Genomic DNA, 15,440 nt, shown 5'->3' with positions numbered 1-15,440 from the left:
GAGATGAACAACCCTGGTGCTGTCTGTAGACCAGAGCCCAGCTGGAAGCAGGATCTGGAGCCCCACAGCCAGCTGAACCACAGGCCCAAAAACAGCTGAGGGCACCGACTCACTGGAACCCTCTGCTGTTCCTCTTATTTGCTGAGAGGATTTCACATGGACCTGGGTCTGGCTGTGTGGATCTGAGAGCCGGGGGATTGACTGGCAGCAGGCTGGCCGGTTAACCCGGGAGAAGTCTGCTTCTAAGCTTACTTCACCTCCACACAATGCCTCCATTCCTTCACCAGTGCTCACCCCAGCCTCCCCTTCTCTCTTTTTTGGCACAGGCACAGCTCAGAACAGTTCTTTCTGTGTACACAGTATGATCTTCCTCACAGTCAGTCATTATTTGCATAATTCTCTTCCCACCCCCCTCTTTATTCGCCTTAACGTACAAAATGTATTCCTCCACCCCCGCCCATCCTGCCACCTTCCTCCCCATCTCATTCTCTCCCTCCTTGTCTCCCCCCCCCCCTCCTACACACCCCCTCCCTTGTGCCTAGTTCTGTTTTATCATTAATTCATCGTCTGAAGCACTAATACCGCCAGCGTATCATTCTATTAATCCATTTTGCTCACCTTTGCTGTGTAGCTAGCCCCCATCTCCATGCCCCAAATCCCACCGACAAGAAAGAGAGAGAGAGCGAAAGCGGTGGATAGAAATATTGTGTGTGAGTGTGTGTGTGAGAGAGAGAGAGTGTGTGTGAGAGAGAGAGTGTGTGTGTGAGAGAGTGTGTGAGAGAGTGCTGCACAGGCCCATTACTAATTAACCTGGCTAGGAAACCCAGTGATGGAGAGCTCAGCCTGTCAGCCTGCAGTCATTATACGACTTCCTCCTCCTCCTCCTCCTCCCCTTCTTCTTCTCTCCCATCACACCCGTGCCACTCGCTCCTCCCAGCCACTGAAGCTAATCAGAAAACGTCACCAAGCTCGACCAGCCAACCAGAATCCCCAGTGGGCCCTGCAGTGTGTGACAGCGTACGTGTGTGTGTGACGGGGTGAGAAGGTGGGGCCCTCGGTTGACAGAGAGGGACAGAGTGATTCTGACTGGTGACATTTTCGCCTCAAAGCTCTACAGACTTCAGAAGGCACCGTCAGATCCCAGACAGCCTTTAGTGCGTGCTCCTGCCCCTGTTTGATCATCTTGTTTGGGTTTATTTAGGGGCATGACGATGAAGGGGACAGTCTGACGGTGAGAGACCACGGAGGGGTGGAGAGCCCTGGTAGACTACAGTTCATAGGTCATGGACTTACAATAAAGCTAGAAGAAATGGAAAAGACAAATAATCTCTCAAAAACATGGATTTGGTGTCTTCAGTGTGTGGAGATGATTGACATGAGTCAGTCTGCTGACAAAACAGGCGAGGGAGGGGCAGTTAGTCAGAGAGAGAAAGAGAGAAAGAGAAAGAGAGGTAGGTAGAGGGAGAGCGAGGGAGGGAGGGAGTCAGAGAGAGAGAGAGAGAGAAAGAGCGAGAGAGAGAGAGAGAGAGAGAGAGAGAGAGAGAGAGAGAGAGAGAGAGAGAGAGAGAGAAAGAGCGAGAGAGAGAGAGAAAGAGCGAGAGAGAGATGTGTCGTGGCGAAGGCTGCCTTGGAGAGGAGAGGTGTAGAAACAACCTGACAGCCTAAACACATGACAGGCAGGATCTGAGCGTGTAGATTGATACAGGCTGGGCTGTATCAATGTATCAGGCTGTGTGCGTGGGCTTGCAAATCATATAGACCTGTGATCCCATTCTCAAGTCAGTTTGCACCTGTGAGTGAGTGAGTGAGTGAGTGAGTGAGTGAGTGTGTGTGTGTGTGTGTGTGTGTGCCAAGTGCATATGAGAATGTGTGTGCTGCCCTCCGCCAGCAGCTGCGGTGTGGTGGTGTCGGAGGTGAGGAGGACTGACGGCTGTGTCATGTTTAATCCACATCTCCACTTCTCCTGGACCGTGTATCCCCTCCTCTCCTCTCCAATTGTCTTTGATCTCTCTCTCACTCTTTCTCTCTCTCCTTCTCTCCCTCTCTCTCTCTTCAAGGATGAGGACAGAGACGGGGTCTTGACCCAGATGTGTTCGTGTCCACACAGGCATCTGAACCAACCATCTTAGTGTTGCAAGTACCGTCCTCATCCATTCAGTACATCATCCCTCACTGGAACCACCCAGCACCATCCTCCTCATCTAGATCTGAGTACAGAGGGGTAATGACCTATTCAGCCCAGTTTCATCTCCTCAGTTCTATTAACACTGAGCTGGTGTGTGTGTGTGTGTGGGGGGGGGGGGGGGGGGAGTCTCCCTCCACAGGGAAGAGCTTAATGACTTTCATTTACTCTGGGTTAGAGTTACAGGCAAACCATATCTCCATCTGTACCCATGTATTCCTACCACTTATCTTGGGAACTGGACTAACAAGCTAGCCTGCTGCCTGACTAGCTAGCCTGCTGCCTGACTAGCTAGCCTGCTGCCTGACTAGCTAGCCTGCTGCCTGACTAGCTAGCCTGCTGCCTGACTAGCTAGCCTGCTGCCTGACTAGCTAGCCTGCTGCCTGACTAGCTAGCCTGCTGCCTGACTAGCTAGCCTGCTGCCTGACTTATCTAGCCTGCTGCCTCACTTATCTAGCTGGCTGTCTGGGAGTGGAAAGGACCACATAAGCAGAGACTGACTGGCACCACGACCTTGGCACCTCATTATCTCTGCCACCAGGAGACCAGCACACCAGAGGCCTCGCTGTAACTGTGTGTATGTGTGTGCGTGTTCTAATGAGGCATCTGTGGCGCTATCTAAGCCACTACCATGAAAACACAGAACAGGAAAGACAGTCAAACACCCACACAATGAGTCTCTTATCTCACTCCTAACCCCCCCCACACCCCCCCTCACTATGCCCCTCTCTCCCCCAATATCTCACTCATACTCCACCTCTTCCCATACTCATTTACATTCACTAATTCATTGCCTACCGCTTGCCCCCCCCCCCCCTCCCCCTCATTACTGCAACGCCCACTTGTCGCATAATTCAATCCCACACGCACGGTTGTGTTGCGGCACTCGTCTTGTCCACCTGCCAGAAGGAGCATGTCTGCACTGGCCTCTAATTAATGTTGCGGGCAGCCCAGCTTACCAAGGTAAATCAGTCTCACACGCACACACACACACACACTAACTGGAAAGGACATTGCTACTCTATTTTGCATTATTCCACTCGGGCATTGTCACAGCCTTTTCCCAGCAGCCACGGTCAGATTTATGCTGAACAGGCACCCCACCCCAAGCCCCACACACACACACCGTCTCCCGTTCAGAGAGAGGGAGTGTGTCTATCTGCTGAGCCTGATTAACAGTGACATGTTTGTTTCTTAAAGGGCTGCACTGACTATATTTCATGACACCCTTATTTAGTCTGAAATGCTTGTTGTTGGGGCGGTGGTGGTGCTACAAATGGAGGATTCAGACTGCTAGTTGTCCCATACAACTAGCAGTCTAGGACTGGGGGCATAATCCTCCCGGATTCCCCTACCCCACCACCACTACCTCCCTACCCTATATTGTCATGGAAAGCAGGCCCCATCTAGCCAGGCAAGCAAACACCATTTTTTATAAATCATTGTGCTTTTGAAATAGCCTGGAACTCAGTCTCAATGCTCAATTGGTGTCGTGTGGCTTCCGAAGGCAGAGTATTAACCTGCTAATGAAGACCGGGCAGGCTTGATGAGGATCAAACATCTGTTACCGTGCCGACCGTCTCCTTTGCCACCAAGGCAACAGGCCTAATAAAAGGATGTCTTTTTAAATATGTTTTTTTACATGGTAAACAAGCTAAAACACCATGCCGTCTGGTTCTAAAAAGCTGTGCCAACAAATAAAGCAAGTAGACGAGGGAGATGGAGCAGGATGGAGGAGGAGAGGAAGGTGATTTCTGTATTATTGTTCATATGCATATCTGCATCAATGGCAGGAAGGAATTAGTGTATAGCTGGTGTTTACATCCACTATTTCCACTGAGTATGCGACCAGTCTAAACCAGATTGAATGTAGATTAGTCAACCCTCACCCAGGCTGCTGATAACCAGTACAGCCAGCCAGGCAGCCCTATAGCCAGCCAGGCAGCCCTATAACCAGCCAGGCAGCCCTATAGCCAGCCAGGCAGCCCTATAGCCAGCCAGGCAGCCCTATAGCCAGCCAGGCAGCCCTATAGCCAGCCAGGCAGCCCTATAACCAGCCAGGCAGCCCTATAGCCAGCCAGGCAGCCCTATAACCAGCCAGGCAGCCCTACAGCCAGCCAGCCCTACAGCCAGCCAGCCAGCTATACAGCCAGCCAGCCATACAGCCAGCCAGCCCTACAGGTCTGGTCTAGTGGCTTCTTGAAAGGCCTCTCTACTTAGCCCCGTTTTCCATTTGCTCAACACCCTACGTCCAAACAGGGTGTCCCATTTCCTAGTCTCAGCAGAGATATGGTATGCGTGTGACCTCAGCGAGAGAGGACTGGTGGACTGTATACCCTTCCCATAACCCTGAACACTGGGGCTTCACCCAGGCCATATTAACACACTACTAAACACACTACCAAACAGGAAGCAGACAAGACACTCCAACTGCTCCGTCCTGTCCCCTCAAGGTCAGAGGAAATGACACGGGGACGTGCATCAGCCCTCAGCGTGTGTGTGTGTGGGGGGGGGGGGTTATCAGATTGTCCGCCACTCCGCTGTCACACAGGACTGCCGTAACTGTGACGACCCAGCTGCATGGAGCGACAACATCAAGACAGCCTGCTCCTTCTTTTCCACACTCTAGCTGTCTCTCTACCTCACCCCCTCCTTTTCTTCACACCCCCTCCCCTGCCTTTACCCTAGCATGCTCAGAGTCCATGCTGAGGGCTGCAGAGCGTTGCAGAACAACTTGTTTTGGTGGAACTGACATGATGCTCAGCAGTGGTCAGGGACAAAGACAGATCTAATGACCCCCTGCTAAGGGAGAGACCATCCTCGGGTCTCCAACACTGGAGACTCCCTCACAATTAGCAGCAGAGCTCACTAGCACCTCCACCCATCTAGGAAGAGCTGCTGCAATTTACATCTTTATTACATTACAGATGTAATGGCCAGACTATGCTGTGTGTGTATGTGTGTGTGTGTGTGGGTGTGTGTGTGTGTAAGTGCATGCAATCATACATCAGTGACTCATCTTAGCCACCAGGGGGAACCCTAATTAATTTAGAGGCTGGCCGTAGCTGTCGTAAACACATTAGTGACTTACAGCTCTGCTTCACTCCCCCTGAAAACCGGGGGGAATATGGAGGTCAACTCAGGCAGTGTGTGTGTGTGTGTGTGTCATGTAAGAAACCCTGTGTGAAAGCCCCCCCGTGACATGCCAGTCGGGTCTTCAGTGCCGTAGACAGAGTTGCCTTCCAACACACGCATGCACCCATGACACACACACCATCAGCTGCTGTGGAGGTTCACGAGGGGTGGCAAATCACCCACCCTGCCACTGCCAACACACACACACACACACACACACACACACACAGAGGGCCCTGCATCTCCATGACAGACGAGGTGAGCGGGTCCATGTGTACATGGATAACGTCTCAGTTGTTGTTCTGCTTTAGGGGGCTGATCCTATGCAGGTCTGGAGGAATGGACGCCTCTCTTCCAGTTCCTCGAACTTCCAGGGGGGCTTTGAGGTCAGGCACAGTGAAAGTTACAGTTACAGCCGAGAGCTTAAGCAAGTCCCCTATGCCATGACAAAAAGGAGGGGTAACAGCTTGGTGGTTGGAGCATTTGACTGCAGATTAAGAGGCTGCATGTTCCTATATCCCGCCGTATGTCGTTTCAGATCAAATCGTCGTACGAGATGAGCTGGAGAAAGATCTAAAGAATTGAGAAGGGACTAGGATCTGGTTGAGACGGGATGTGGGGCCTGTAGTAGTACTGGGCTAGGCTGGGCTGTGTTAGGCTGGGCTGTGTTAGGCTGGGCTGGGCTGTGTTAGGCTGGGCTGGGCTGTGTTAGGCTGGGCTGGGCTGTGTTAGGCTGGGCTGTGTTAGGCTGGGCTGTGTTAGGCTGGGCTGTGTTAGGCTGGGCTGTGTTAGGCTGGGCTGTGTTAGGCTGGGCTGTGTTAAGCTGGGCTGTGTTAGGCTGGGCTGTGTTAGGCTGGGCTGTGTTAGGCTGGGCTGGGCCCTGCTGTGTTAGGCTGGGCTGTGTTAGGCTGGGCTGTGTTAGGCTGGGCTGTGTTAGGCTGGGCTGTGTTAGGCTGGGCTGTGTTAGGCTGGGCTGGGCTAGGGTAGCTGGTCCCTGGTGCCCTTTATCAGATCTGTCAGGGGGAAAAAGCATTTCACGGCCGAGTGAGTCCCTCTCTGCTGCACCCCGCATTCCTCCTCCATCTCTATCCCCCCATCCCTCCATCATCCCCTCTTCCAGCCCGGCCTGGTAGGATTAGGAAGAAAAAATGTTTCTCCAGGAGGGGTGACATGGACATCCTTCTGAGCTGCTGCCCCACCAGCGTGGGATTAGACTGAGGACAGGAGAGGGGTGCTGACCTCCGCCAGCACACACACACACCACACCTCCCTGCTAAGCATCCATCCAGACAGCTGTGTCACTCTTTTCTCCTGTCATCTCCTCTCCGACATCTCTATGTCTCTACATCCAGACTGACAGCTCTTGGCCTGTGTGCGTGCGCGCATGTCTATAAGAGTGTATATACAGTATGTGTGTAGCCAAACTGACAGCTCTTGGCCTGTGCACGCGCGTGTGTGTGGGTAGCCAGACTGACAGCTCAAACTCCTAGCCCGCCTGCCTGCTACTCCGTGCTCTGTGTGCCGGTCCAGCCAGCCAATCAGAAGGCATCTCTCCAGACACTGCCAGGGGCCAGTCACGAACTCCGCTGGTAGGTTGTCCGTTTTCCTCTTGGTGGGTATTTTAGGAAAGGTGTTTTTAGACTACCAGGCCCCTCCTTCCCTCTCCTGCAGTAAGCTAGGAGCTGTAAACAGCTGAGCTCCAAGTATTCCTCCCTCAGAAAAGCCAGGGGCCTGTTCCATAAAGCCAGGTTACTGAATAAGCTAGGCTTGGGTCAGGTTTAGTAACTGACATAAGCCTGGTTTATTCAGTAATCTATCTTTATGGGACAAACCCCTGGTTTGGACTCGCTATAGAGTAGCTATAACCATACAGCACTCGTACTGGACAACACATGGCAAGCCTTTTTTCTGATTTACTAGCGCTATTCCGGTAGTGTGTGTGTGTGTGTGTGTGTGTGTGTGTGTGTGTGTGTGTGTGTGTGTGATGTGCTGAGCCATCAGTCCAGTCATATTTGATATTATGGCCACGGGCAAAGTCAACAACACACAGAGGACACCCACAACAAAACACACACACAGTGCTAGACATGACTGGACACGCTGCGGCAGGCAGGCGTGTGTGTGTGTGTGGCGGCGTGACTTACGTCGGGGTACTCTTTTACAGGCACAAACAGCTTCTCCTGCAGGTGGATGATGGGGCCCAGAGCCTCGGGCAGCTCCATGGGATGTTTGTCTACCAGGCCGTTCACTGTGTCGTTGTACATGTCCTTACGTACTCTGTTGATCTCTGCAACGACAGGGACACACACACACACACGTCGTTAGACGGGCGGAGGGGTGGGGAGGTTGAAAACGACAGACACTGCGGTTGATACTTTAGGTTAGTTTACCGGGGGTTATTTTAGGCGAGGAAGAGGTTAACAGGTGCAGGCGCGCACACACAGCTACACACACAGCTGAGGTATGCGGTCCTATGAGGAGGTGGCCTAGTGGAAAGACAAGGAGTTCATTCACCCTGCTACAGGGACGTGTCCAGAGGTCAGACACACACCCCACAGGATCAACTCCATTGGTCACGCTGGCTGGCCTCTCACATGTGCCATCACAGACACACACTCACTCATAGCCCCGACTAACCAGGCTCCCTCTTCCCTATCTCCTGATAGTCAGGGGCTCTGCATAATGGGGGGGGGGGGGGAGAGACGCAGAGAAGGGAGGAAAACAACTGGTGGTGGTTATCTGAGGTCAAGGAGGGAGGGAGAGGGGGATGGGAGCGTGAGGGGATAGCAGGTCTCAGGTCTAGCTGCTATTTAAACCCCAAGCTCCTGAACCCTATACTGCACATAGCTGCCCTGGGAGACCCGGGAGAGTGTCCCCTCCCCAGAGCGTGTACTCTGCCCTACTGGGAGGACGGGGGTCAACTCTAGACCCACCGCTCTGCATACTGATGCAGAGCGAGAGAGCATGTGTGTGGGGCTAACTGAGGTGGGGTGGGGTGGGGGGGAGAGGATGAGTAGGGGGGAGGGAGGGACTGGAGGGGAGTCCCCAGAATAAATGATTGACGGGGTGTGATCGATGGGTTTCTGACACTGTGGGAACATGAGCACACACACAAACACACACACACAAACACACATCCGGCAAGCAGCTGGGCCGACCTATGGAGAGAACACCTGCGAGCCATGTGGAGAGAGCCAGGGACCCTGGCCAGCATCAGCCCCTCACACCAGCCCCTCACACCAGCCACAGTAACCAGACCTCCTCATCCCTCCATCCCTCCGACTCTCCCAGGGGTGAAAAGGAGGACAGGCGTCGCGGCTGGCTGACATCATCTCCACTCAGCTCGTCTGCTCTTAACCTCTCGTGTGTCTCGTCGTTGTGGTCATGTAAACCCACCCCCCCCTCCCACTGGGACGGGGGGGGAACACCATCAAGAAAACATGAAGCCCCCCCCTTCCTGTCACTGTTAATAAACAACCTTGATACATTCTCCGATGTCAGTGGAGCTGACAGGGAGAGATGGTGGTTGCTCTGCGCAAGTGTCCCTGAGAACGTTGTTCGATTGTCAGAAAGTGTGTGTGTTATGCTAGATCAGCTTCACACACTGCCTCAGTGCATCCTCCACTACCTGGAACGCTTCCCTCTGTAGAGACAGGAGAGCAAGGAAGAGCCACCACTGAAAGGTCTCCTCCACACCTCCCTCCACAATTTAATTTCCTCCCACTAAAATGTCACATTAACATAAAGAGGTTGGGCCAGGCCATCAGCGGTGACGTGCGACATTTGACAACCTCTAATTTCGGCGCCGCCAAAAAGGCCCCCGCCAAGTCGTTTGTGCGTCGCGCGGCTCACCTAAAATGACCCCCTGCCTCGCGCTCCACGCACACACATTTGTCTCTGTCCACCTCGGGAAAACGCTCTTTACACAGAGAGACGCTGCTGCTCACTGAGGGAGAGGGAAGGAGGGAGTAACAGTCAATCACCACAGAGGAGAGAGAGTAGAGGAGAGTTTGGGCGACAGGAGGAGAGGAGATGAGAAAGAAGGAGAGGGAGGGAGAGAGAGAGAGGACAGAGGGGAGGAGAACAGAGGAGGGAAAAGAAGAGGGGGATGGTGAGAGAGGGAGAGAGAACAGAGGAGGGAGGGAGAGAGGAAAGAGAGGAGACCAGACAGCTGCAGAGGAGTCCTGAGGGAGAAGTCTACAGAGACGATGCTTAGAGTTACAGTCTAACCCTCTGGACAAGGGAGACTAAAGACTGGAGGGGCCACAGCAGCTGGTGTGTGTGTGTGTGTGTGTACACTTGAGGGTTGTATGAGGTAGCTTGGGTAATTAACAAATCCCTCTCATATTAGCTCAGTATAAGTGTGTAACAAAGGCCCTGACTCAGCAATCTGATGACACACACACATCTCACCTGTAGGTGAGTGGAATCACATGCCAACAAGAAAGATCGCAACAATCCCTGGCAGCAATTTGACTTGAGCCACTGTTCCCTCCTGATAAAGGACCTGAGGATGAAGCTCTCGCTCTGCCTCCCTCCTCCCATCCCTGTTCCCTCGCTCTGCCTCCCTCCTCCCATCCCTGTTCCCTCGCTCTGCCTCCCTCCTCCCATCCCTGTTCCCTCGCTCTGCCTCCCTCCTCCCATCCCTGTTCCCTCGCTCTGCCTCCCTCCTCCCATCCCTGTTCCCTCGCTCTGCCTCCCTCCTCCCATCCCTGTTCTCTCGCTCTGCCTCTGGTGGATTCCTGCCCTTTCCTGCGCTGATCTGCACCACCAACCAAAATGTCACAGTCCCTTGTTCACTGAGTGGTCTGCCCTCCTTAAGCTGCCATGACCACGGCAGGGGAGGGGGGTGGAGGAGTGACTGGGGGTGTGTGTGTGTTAGGGGAAGTTGAGGAGTGACAGAATGTGTGTGTGTGTGTGGGGGGGGAGGGGGTGTTCCTTGTGCCCCAGTCTCAATCCGAGTCAATGACAGCTCGGCCAGTCTCCAGAGACGTGAGGAGCACTCAGAGCATCTCTCCCCCTGGGGAGCAGCTGCTGGAGGGCTGAGGTCTGAGGGCAGACGGCCCCCATCAGCAGCTCATCAACCACGTCCATCCTGCCCACCTAGGCCTCCGTGTCCCCAGCACCCACTCCGCCCCGGGCTCCACCTCTCCCCCACCCTCTCCTCCTCCTCCTCGCCGGGGGAGCCAGGACGGAGTTCTCCCTCCATTGCGGCTGCCAGGCCTGTTGCTCACATCAGCCGCTTCTGCGGTGGGTGACCAAATTCTCACCCGCACACAAAACCCCCCACCGAGTGTGTACCCCCCCCTTACACACACACACACACACACACACACACACACACACACACACACACACACACACACACACACACACACACACACATACTGGTTAATGTACCCATGTGAGGACCTTGACTCAGACCCCACGAAGTGAGGGCCACCCTATCTGGAGGAGCAGGGAGTCTGCAAAAATATATTTTAGCACTAGGTGGCTCTCACGAGGCCAGAAGTCACCTCAAAATCACGATACACTCGTTAGAAAAAATATGTGCACAGACCCGCGGGTGTGAGGACCACTGGTTACTACTCTGTTACTAGGTAGATTTGAGATCACATGACTTTTCTTTTGTCCACCACCGGATCGCCATTTTCGGTATATGCCGCTCATATACTGACTATGGCTTTCACTTTAGTTGTCGACAAACCAATTTGCACGAGTTTGAATTAAACGATTTAATGTAAAAGCAGATTGTGGTGTATGGGTTTTAATGGACTTATTTTGATTATGTATTTTAACTACCGAACTATTACAGATGCGTTAGCAATTTTCGCATGAAATGATTTAGGTCACGTAAGCACACAAGCACAAAGATTATTTCAACAACGCCGAATGCAAATCTATTTAACTATTAAGCAGTTTAATACCGTAAAGTCACTCACAAAATAACTGATACCTGCTAAAAAATATATTGACTTACCAATACGGCTGACACATGTTGGCAAATTTCTTTAAGATCTTGCAGTCTTTTAGAGCGGTAAACCGCTTTAAAAAAAGATCTACAGTATTCATAACTCCTGACGTCAGTTAACACGAGTTAGCTAGCACAAGGAAACTGGTTAGTTATTTAGTTTACAGCAATCCTGGCCACGACCAATCAATGAAGCATGAATGAAATCCATAGACTATAAGAATGTTGGCCATATTAGTAAATTAGCAGAGGGGTTGATAACGCAAAAGCATTCATTATAATCTGAATCAGAAACCGGTTTATTTCCAAGTTGCCTACGTTTTCACATACAATAAATTATATTTGGTGCTGTTGGTGCAGACAAACACAGTAGTTATATAAAGATAAAAATTGTTAGTGGATAAATGAGTGGTTCTCAACTGCCTTTTTGTGTGTATGTTGGTGTGTTTCCCAATTACCATTTGCAGTTACATATAAAATGAAACCGATGTCCATTAGTCAAGAGAAATGTTAGATAGAAAAGAGGATACAGTAAATACAGTAGATAACTAGTTTGGTGTAATACAATATCCTTAAAACACCTGTCTTCATTCAATTAATACGTCACAGATATTAGGTGATTGAGGGAGCAATCAGACAGGCAGTTAGGTAGTCAGACATTCAGGTAATCAAGAGTCCAGAGCAGTCAGGTGGTCATATCTGACCTGGGAGGTGAGGGGACAGCAAGCCTTGTATAGCTAGTACAATGAAGGTCAGGCTTCCGCACTTGATAGAACAATAAGAAATCTGTCATGTCCTCGAGGTGTGTAGGTCCTCGAGGGTGGGCAGATTGCAGCCGATCACCTTCTCAGCAGTGCGGATGATACGCTGCAGTCTGCTCTTGTCCTTGGCAGTGGCAGCAGCATACCAGATGGTGATGGAGGAGGTGAGGATGGACTCAATGATGGCTGTGTAGAAGTGCACCATCACTGTCTTTGGCAGGTTGAATTTCTTCAGCTGCCGCAGGAATGACAAGAGCAGACTGCAACGTATCAACCGAGCTGCTAAGAAGGTGATCGGCTGCAATGTGCCTAGCCTACCCTCGAGGACCTACACACCTGGTGATAAATCTTGCCTAGGGCGCCAAATGTGCTAGGACCGGCACTGCCTGTGTGGTTCTATGCTGGCCTGTGTGGCTGACTGTCATGGCCTGTGTGGTTCTGTCCTGTCCTGTGTGGTTCTGTTCTGGCCTGTGTGGCTGACTGTCCTGGCCTGTGTGGTTCTGTCCTGTCCTGTGTGCTTCTGTTCTGGCCTGTGTGGCTGACTGTCCTGGCCTGTGTGGTTCTGTCCTGGCCTGTGTGGTTCTGTTCTGGCCTGTGTGGTTCTATGCTGGCCTGTGTGGCTGACTGTCCTGGCCTGTGTGGTTCTGTCCTGTCCTGTGTGGTTCTGTTCTGGCCTGTGTGGCTGACTGTCCTGGCCTGTGTGGTTCTGTTCTGGCCTGTGTGGCTGACTGTCCTGGCCTGTGTGGCTGACTGTCCTGGCCTGTGTGGTTCTGTTCTGGCCTGTGTGGCTGACTGTCCTGGCCTGTGTGGTTCTGTCCTGGCCTATGTGGCTGACTGTCCTGGCCTGTGTGGTTCTGTCCTGTCCTGTGTGCTTCTGTTCTGGCCTGTGTGGCTGACTGCCCTGGCCTGTGTGGTTCTGTCCTGGCCTGTGTGGTTCTGTTCTGGCCTGTGTGGCTGACTGTCCTGGCCTGTGTGGTTCTGTTCTGGCCTGTGTGGTTCTGTCCTGTCCTGTGTGCTTCTGTCCTGTCCTGTGTGCTTCTGTTCTGGCCTGTGTGGCTGACTGTCCTGGCCTGTGTGGTTCTGTCCTGGCCTGTGTGGTTCTGTTCTGGCCTGTGTGGCTGACTGTCCTGGCCTGTGTGGTTCTGTCCTGGCCTGTGTGGCTGACTGTCCAGGCCTGTGTGGTTCTGTCCTGTCCTGTGTGGTTCTGTTCTGGCCTGTGTGGCTGACTGTCCTGTCCTGTGTGCTTCTGTTCTGGCCTGTGTGGCTGACTGTCCTGGCCTGTGTGGTTCTGTCCTGGCCTGTGTGCTTCTGTTCTGGCCTGTGTGGCTGACTGTCCTGGCCTGTGTGGCTGACTGTCCTGGCCTGTGTGGTTCTGTCCTGGCCTGTGTGGCTGACTGTCCAGGCCTGTGTGGTTCTGTCCTGTCCTGTGTGGTTCTGTTCTGGCCTGTGTGGCTGACTGTCCTGGCCTGTGTGGTTCTGTTCTGGCCTGTGTGGCTGACTGTCCTGGCCTGTGTGGTTCTGTCCTGTCCTGTGTGCTTCTGTTCTGGCCTGTGTGGCTGACTGTCCTGGCCTGTGTGGTTCTGTCCTGTCCTGTGTGCTTCTGTTCTGGCCTGTGTGGCTGACTGTCCTGGCCTGTGTTGTTCTGTTCTGGCCTGTGTGGCTGACTGTCCTGTCCTGTGTGCTTCTGTTCTGGCCTGTGTGGCTGACTGTCCTGGCCTGTGTGGTTCTGTCCTGGCCTGTGTGCTTCTGTTCTGGCCTGTGTGGCTGACTGTCCTGGCCTGTGTGGCTGACTGTCCTGGCCTGTGTGGTTCTGTCCTGGCCTGTGTGGCTGACTGTCCAGGCCTGTGTGGTTCTGTCCTGTCCTGTGTGGTTCTGTTCTGGCCTGTGTGGCTGACTGTCCTGGCCTGTGTGGTTCTGTTCTGGCCTGTGTGGCTGACTGTCCTGGCCTGTGTGGCTGACTGTCCTGGCCTGTGTGGTTCTGTCCTGTCCTGTGTGCTTCTGTTCTGGCCTGTGTGGCTGACTGTCCTGGCCTGTGTGGTTCTGTCCTGTCCTGTGTGCTTCTGTTCTGGCCTGTGTGGCTGACTGTCCTGGCCTGTGTTGTTCTGTTCTGGCCTGTGTGGCTGACTGTCCTGGCCTGTGTGGTTCTGTTCTGGCCTGTGTGGCTGACTGTCCTGGCCTGTGTGGTTCTGTCCTGGCCTGTGTGGCTGACTGTCCTGGCCTGTGTGGTTCTGTCCTGTCCTGTGTGCTTCTGTTCTGGCCTGTGTGGCTGACTGTCCTGGCCTGTGTGGTTCCCTCCTGGCCTGTGTGGTTCTGTTCTGGCCTGTGTGGCTGACTGTCCTGGCCTGTGTGGTTCTGTCCTGGCCTGTGTGGCTGACTGTCCTGGCCTGTGTGGTTCTGTCCTGTCCTGTGTGCTTCTGTTCTGGCCTGTGTGGCTGACTGCCCTGGCCTGTGTGGTTCTGTTCTGGCCTTTGTGGTTCTGTTCTGGCCTGTGTGGCTGACTGTACTTCCCTGCATGGTTCTGTTCTGGCCTGTATGGTTCTGTTCTGGCCTGTGTGGCTGACTGTACTGCCCTGCGTGGTTCTGTTCTGGCCTGTATGGTTCTGTTCTGGCCTGTGTGGCTGACTGTACTGCCCTGCGTGGTTTTGTTCTGGCCTGTGTGGCTGACTGCTGCTGTGGACCTCCATCAAAACAACAATGGATCACTATCTGCTACTCCCAAACCGGGCACACCGGTTTGACCAGGAGAGCACAGGACCACAAGTAACTGATTATTACAATCTTAGTTTGTTGCATGGGCTGATTCACTTAACTATAAAGTAATTAAAACAAAATAATAATATATCTAATAATATATCTTAAAGTGACCAAAACGCGTTTTCCATCAACAATCCTTAAAACAGTTTTCCTCCCTAAATTGCCCTCTCTGATTTGAGTCCTCTGACTTACACACACCACTGACCACCTGTCATAAACATCACTTCAACTAGCTATGCAACTCAGAACCTAGTGGGGGAGGGGTAAGTGAGTTGTGCTGTGCTAGAAGCCAAATCAAATGTATCAAACTGCCACTTACCAACCTCTCCTAAGGCCACACAAAATGCAGCCTGAGGTCTCCCAACTTTTATGACTGGCACAAATATTTATCTGGTTATATTAGGAGACTATTCAATGTGGTTAATTAATCTATACCAAATATATTGCACGCAATTACATCATTGCATAGACTATGCAATGCAAAGTTTGGCTGAATATCAGATAAAAAGTTTTGTCATAAGTCTGGAAAATCTCACAAACAAGCTAAAAGTAGTATTATATATTTTTTAAATCCTAAATAGAATTTATTTACATATGTAAAAAAATCAGAGTAAGCTTGATAAGTCTCTGTCAAAAT

General features: G+C 52.3%; 1 protein-coding gene across 6 annotated transcripts in view; it reads right to left on the bottom strand.

The window, feature by feature from the left end:
* The window catches only part of qkia (QKI, KH domain containing, RNA binding a), a 72,348-nt gene that overhangs the window by 40,209 nt on the left and 16,699 nt on the right, over positions 1-15,440 (bottom strand). For all 6 annotated transcript variants that reach the window (XM_062469602.1, XM_062469603.1, XM_062469604.1 and 3 more), the window contains exon 2: positions 7,462-7,604. In XM_062469602.1, coding sequence (XP_062325586.1) covers positions 7,462-7,604 — 143 coding nt within the window. The remainder of the gene's footprint in view (positions 1-7,461; positions 7,605-15,440) is intronic.

Source organism: Osmerus eperlanus, chromosome 9 (assembly GCF_963692335.1).
Source record: "Osmerus eperlanus chromosome 9, fOsmEpe2.1, whole genome shotgun sequence".
Classification (NCBI taxonomy): Eukaryota; Metazoa; Chordata; class Actinopteri; order Osmeriformes; family Osmeridae; genus Osmerus; species Osmerus eperlanus.
Note: the sequence above shows the minus strand (reverse complement) of the source record. Positions and strands in the feature narration are given on the sequence as shown.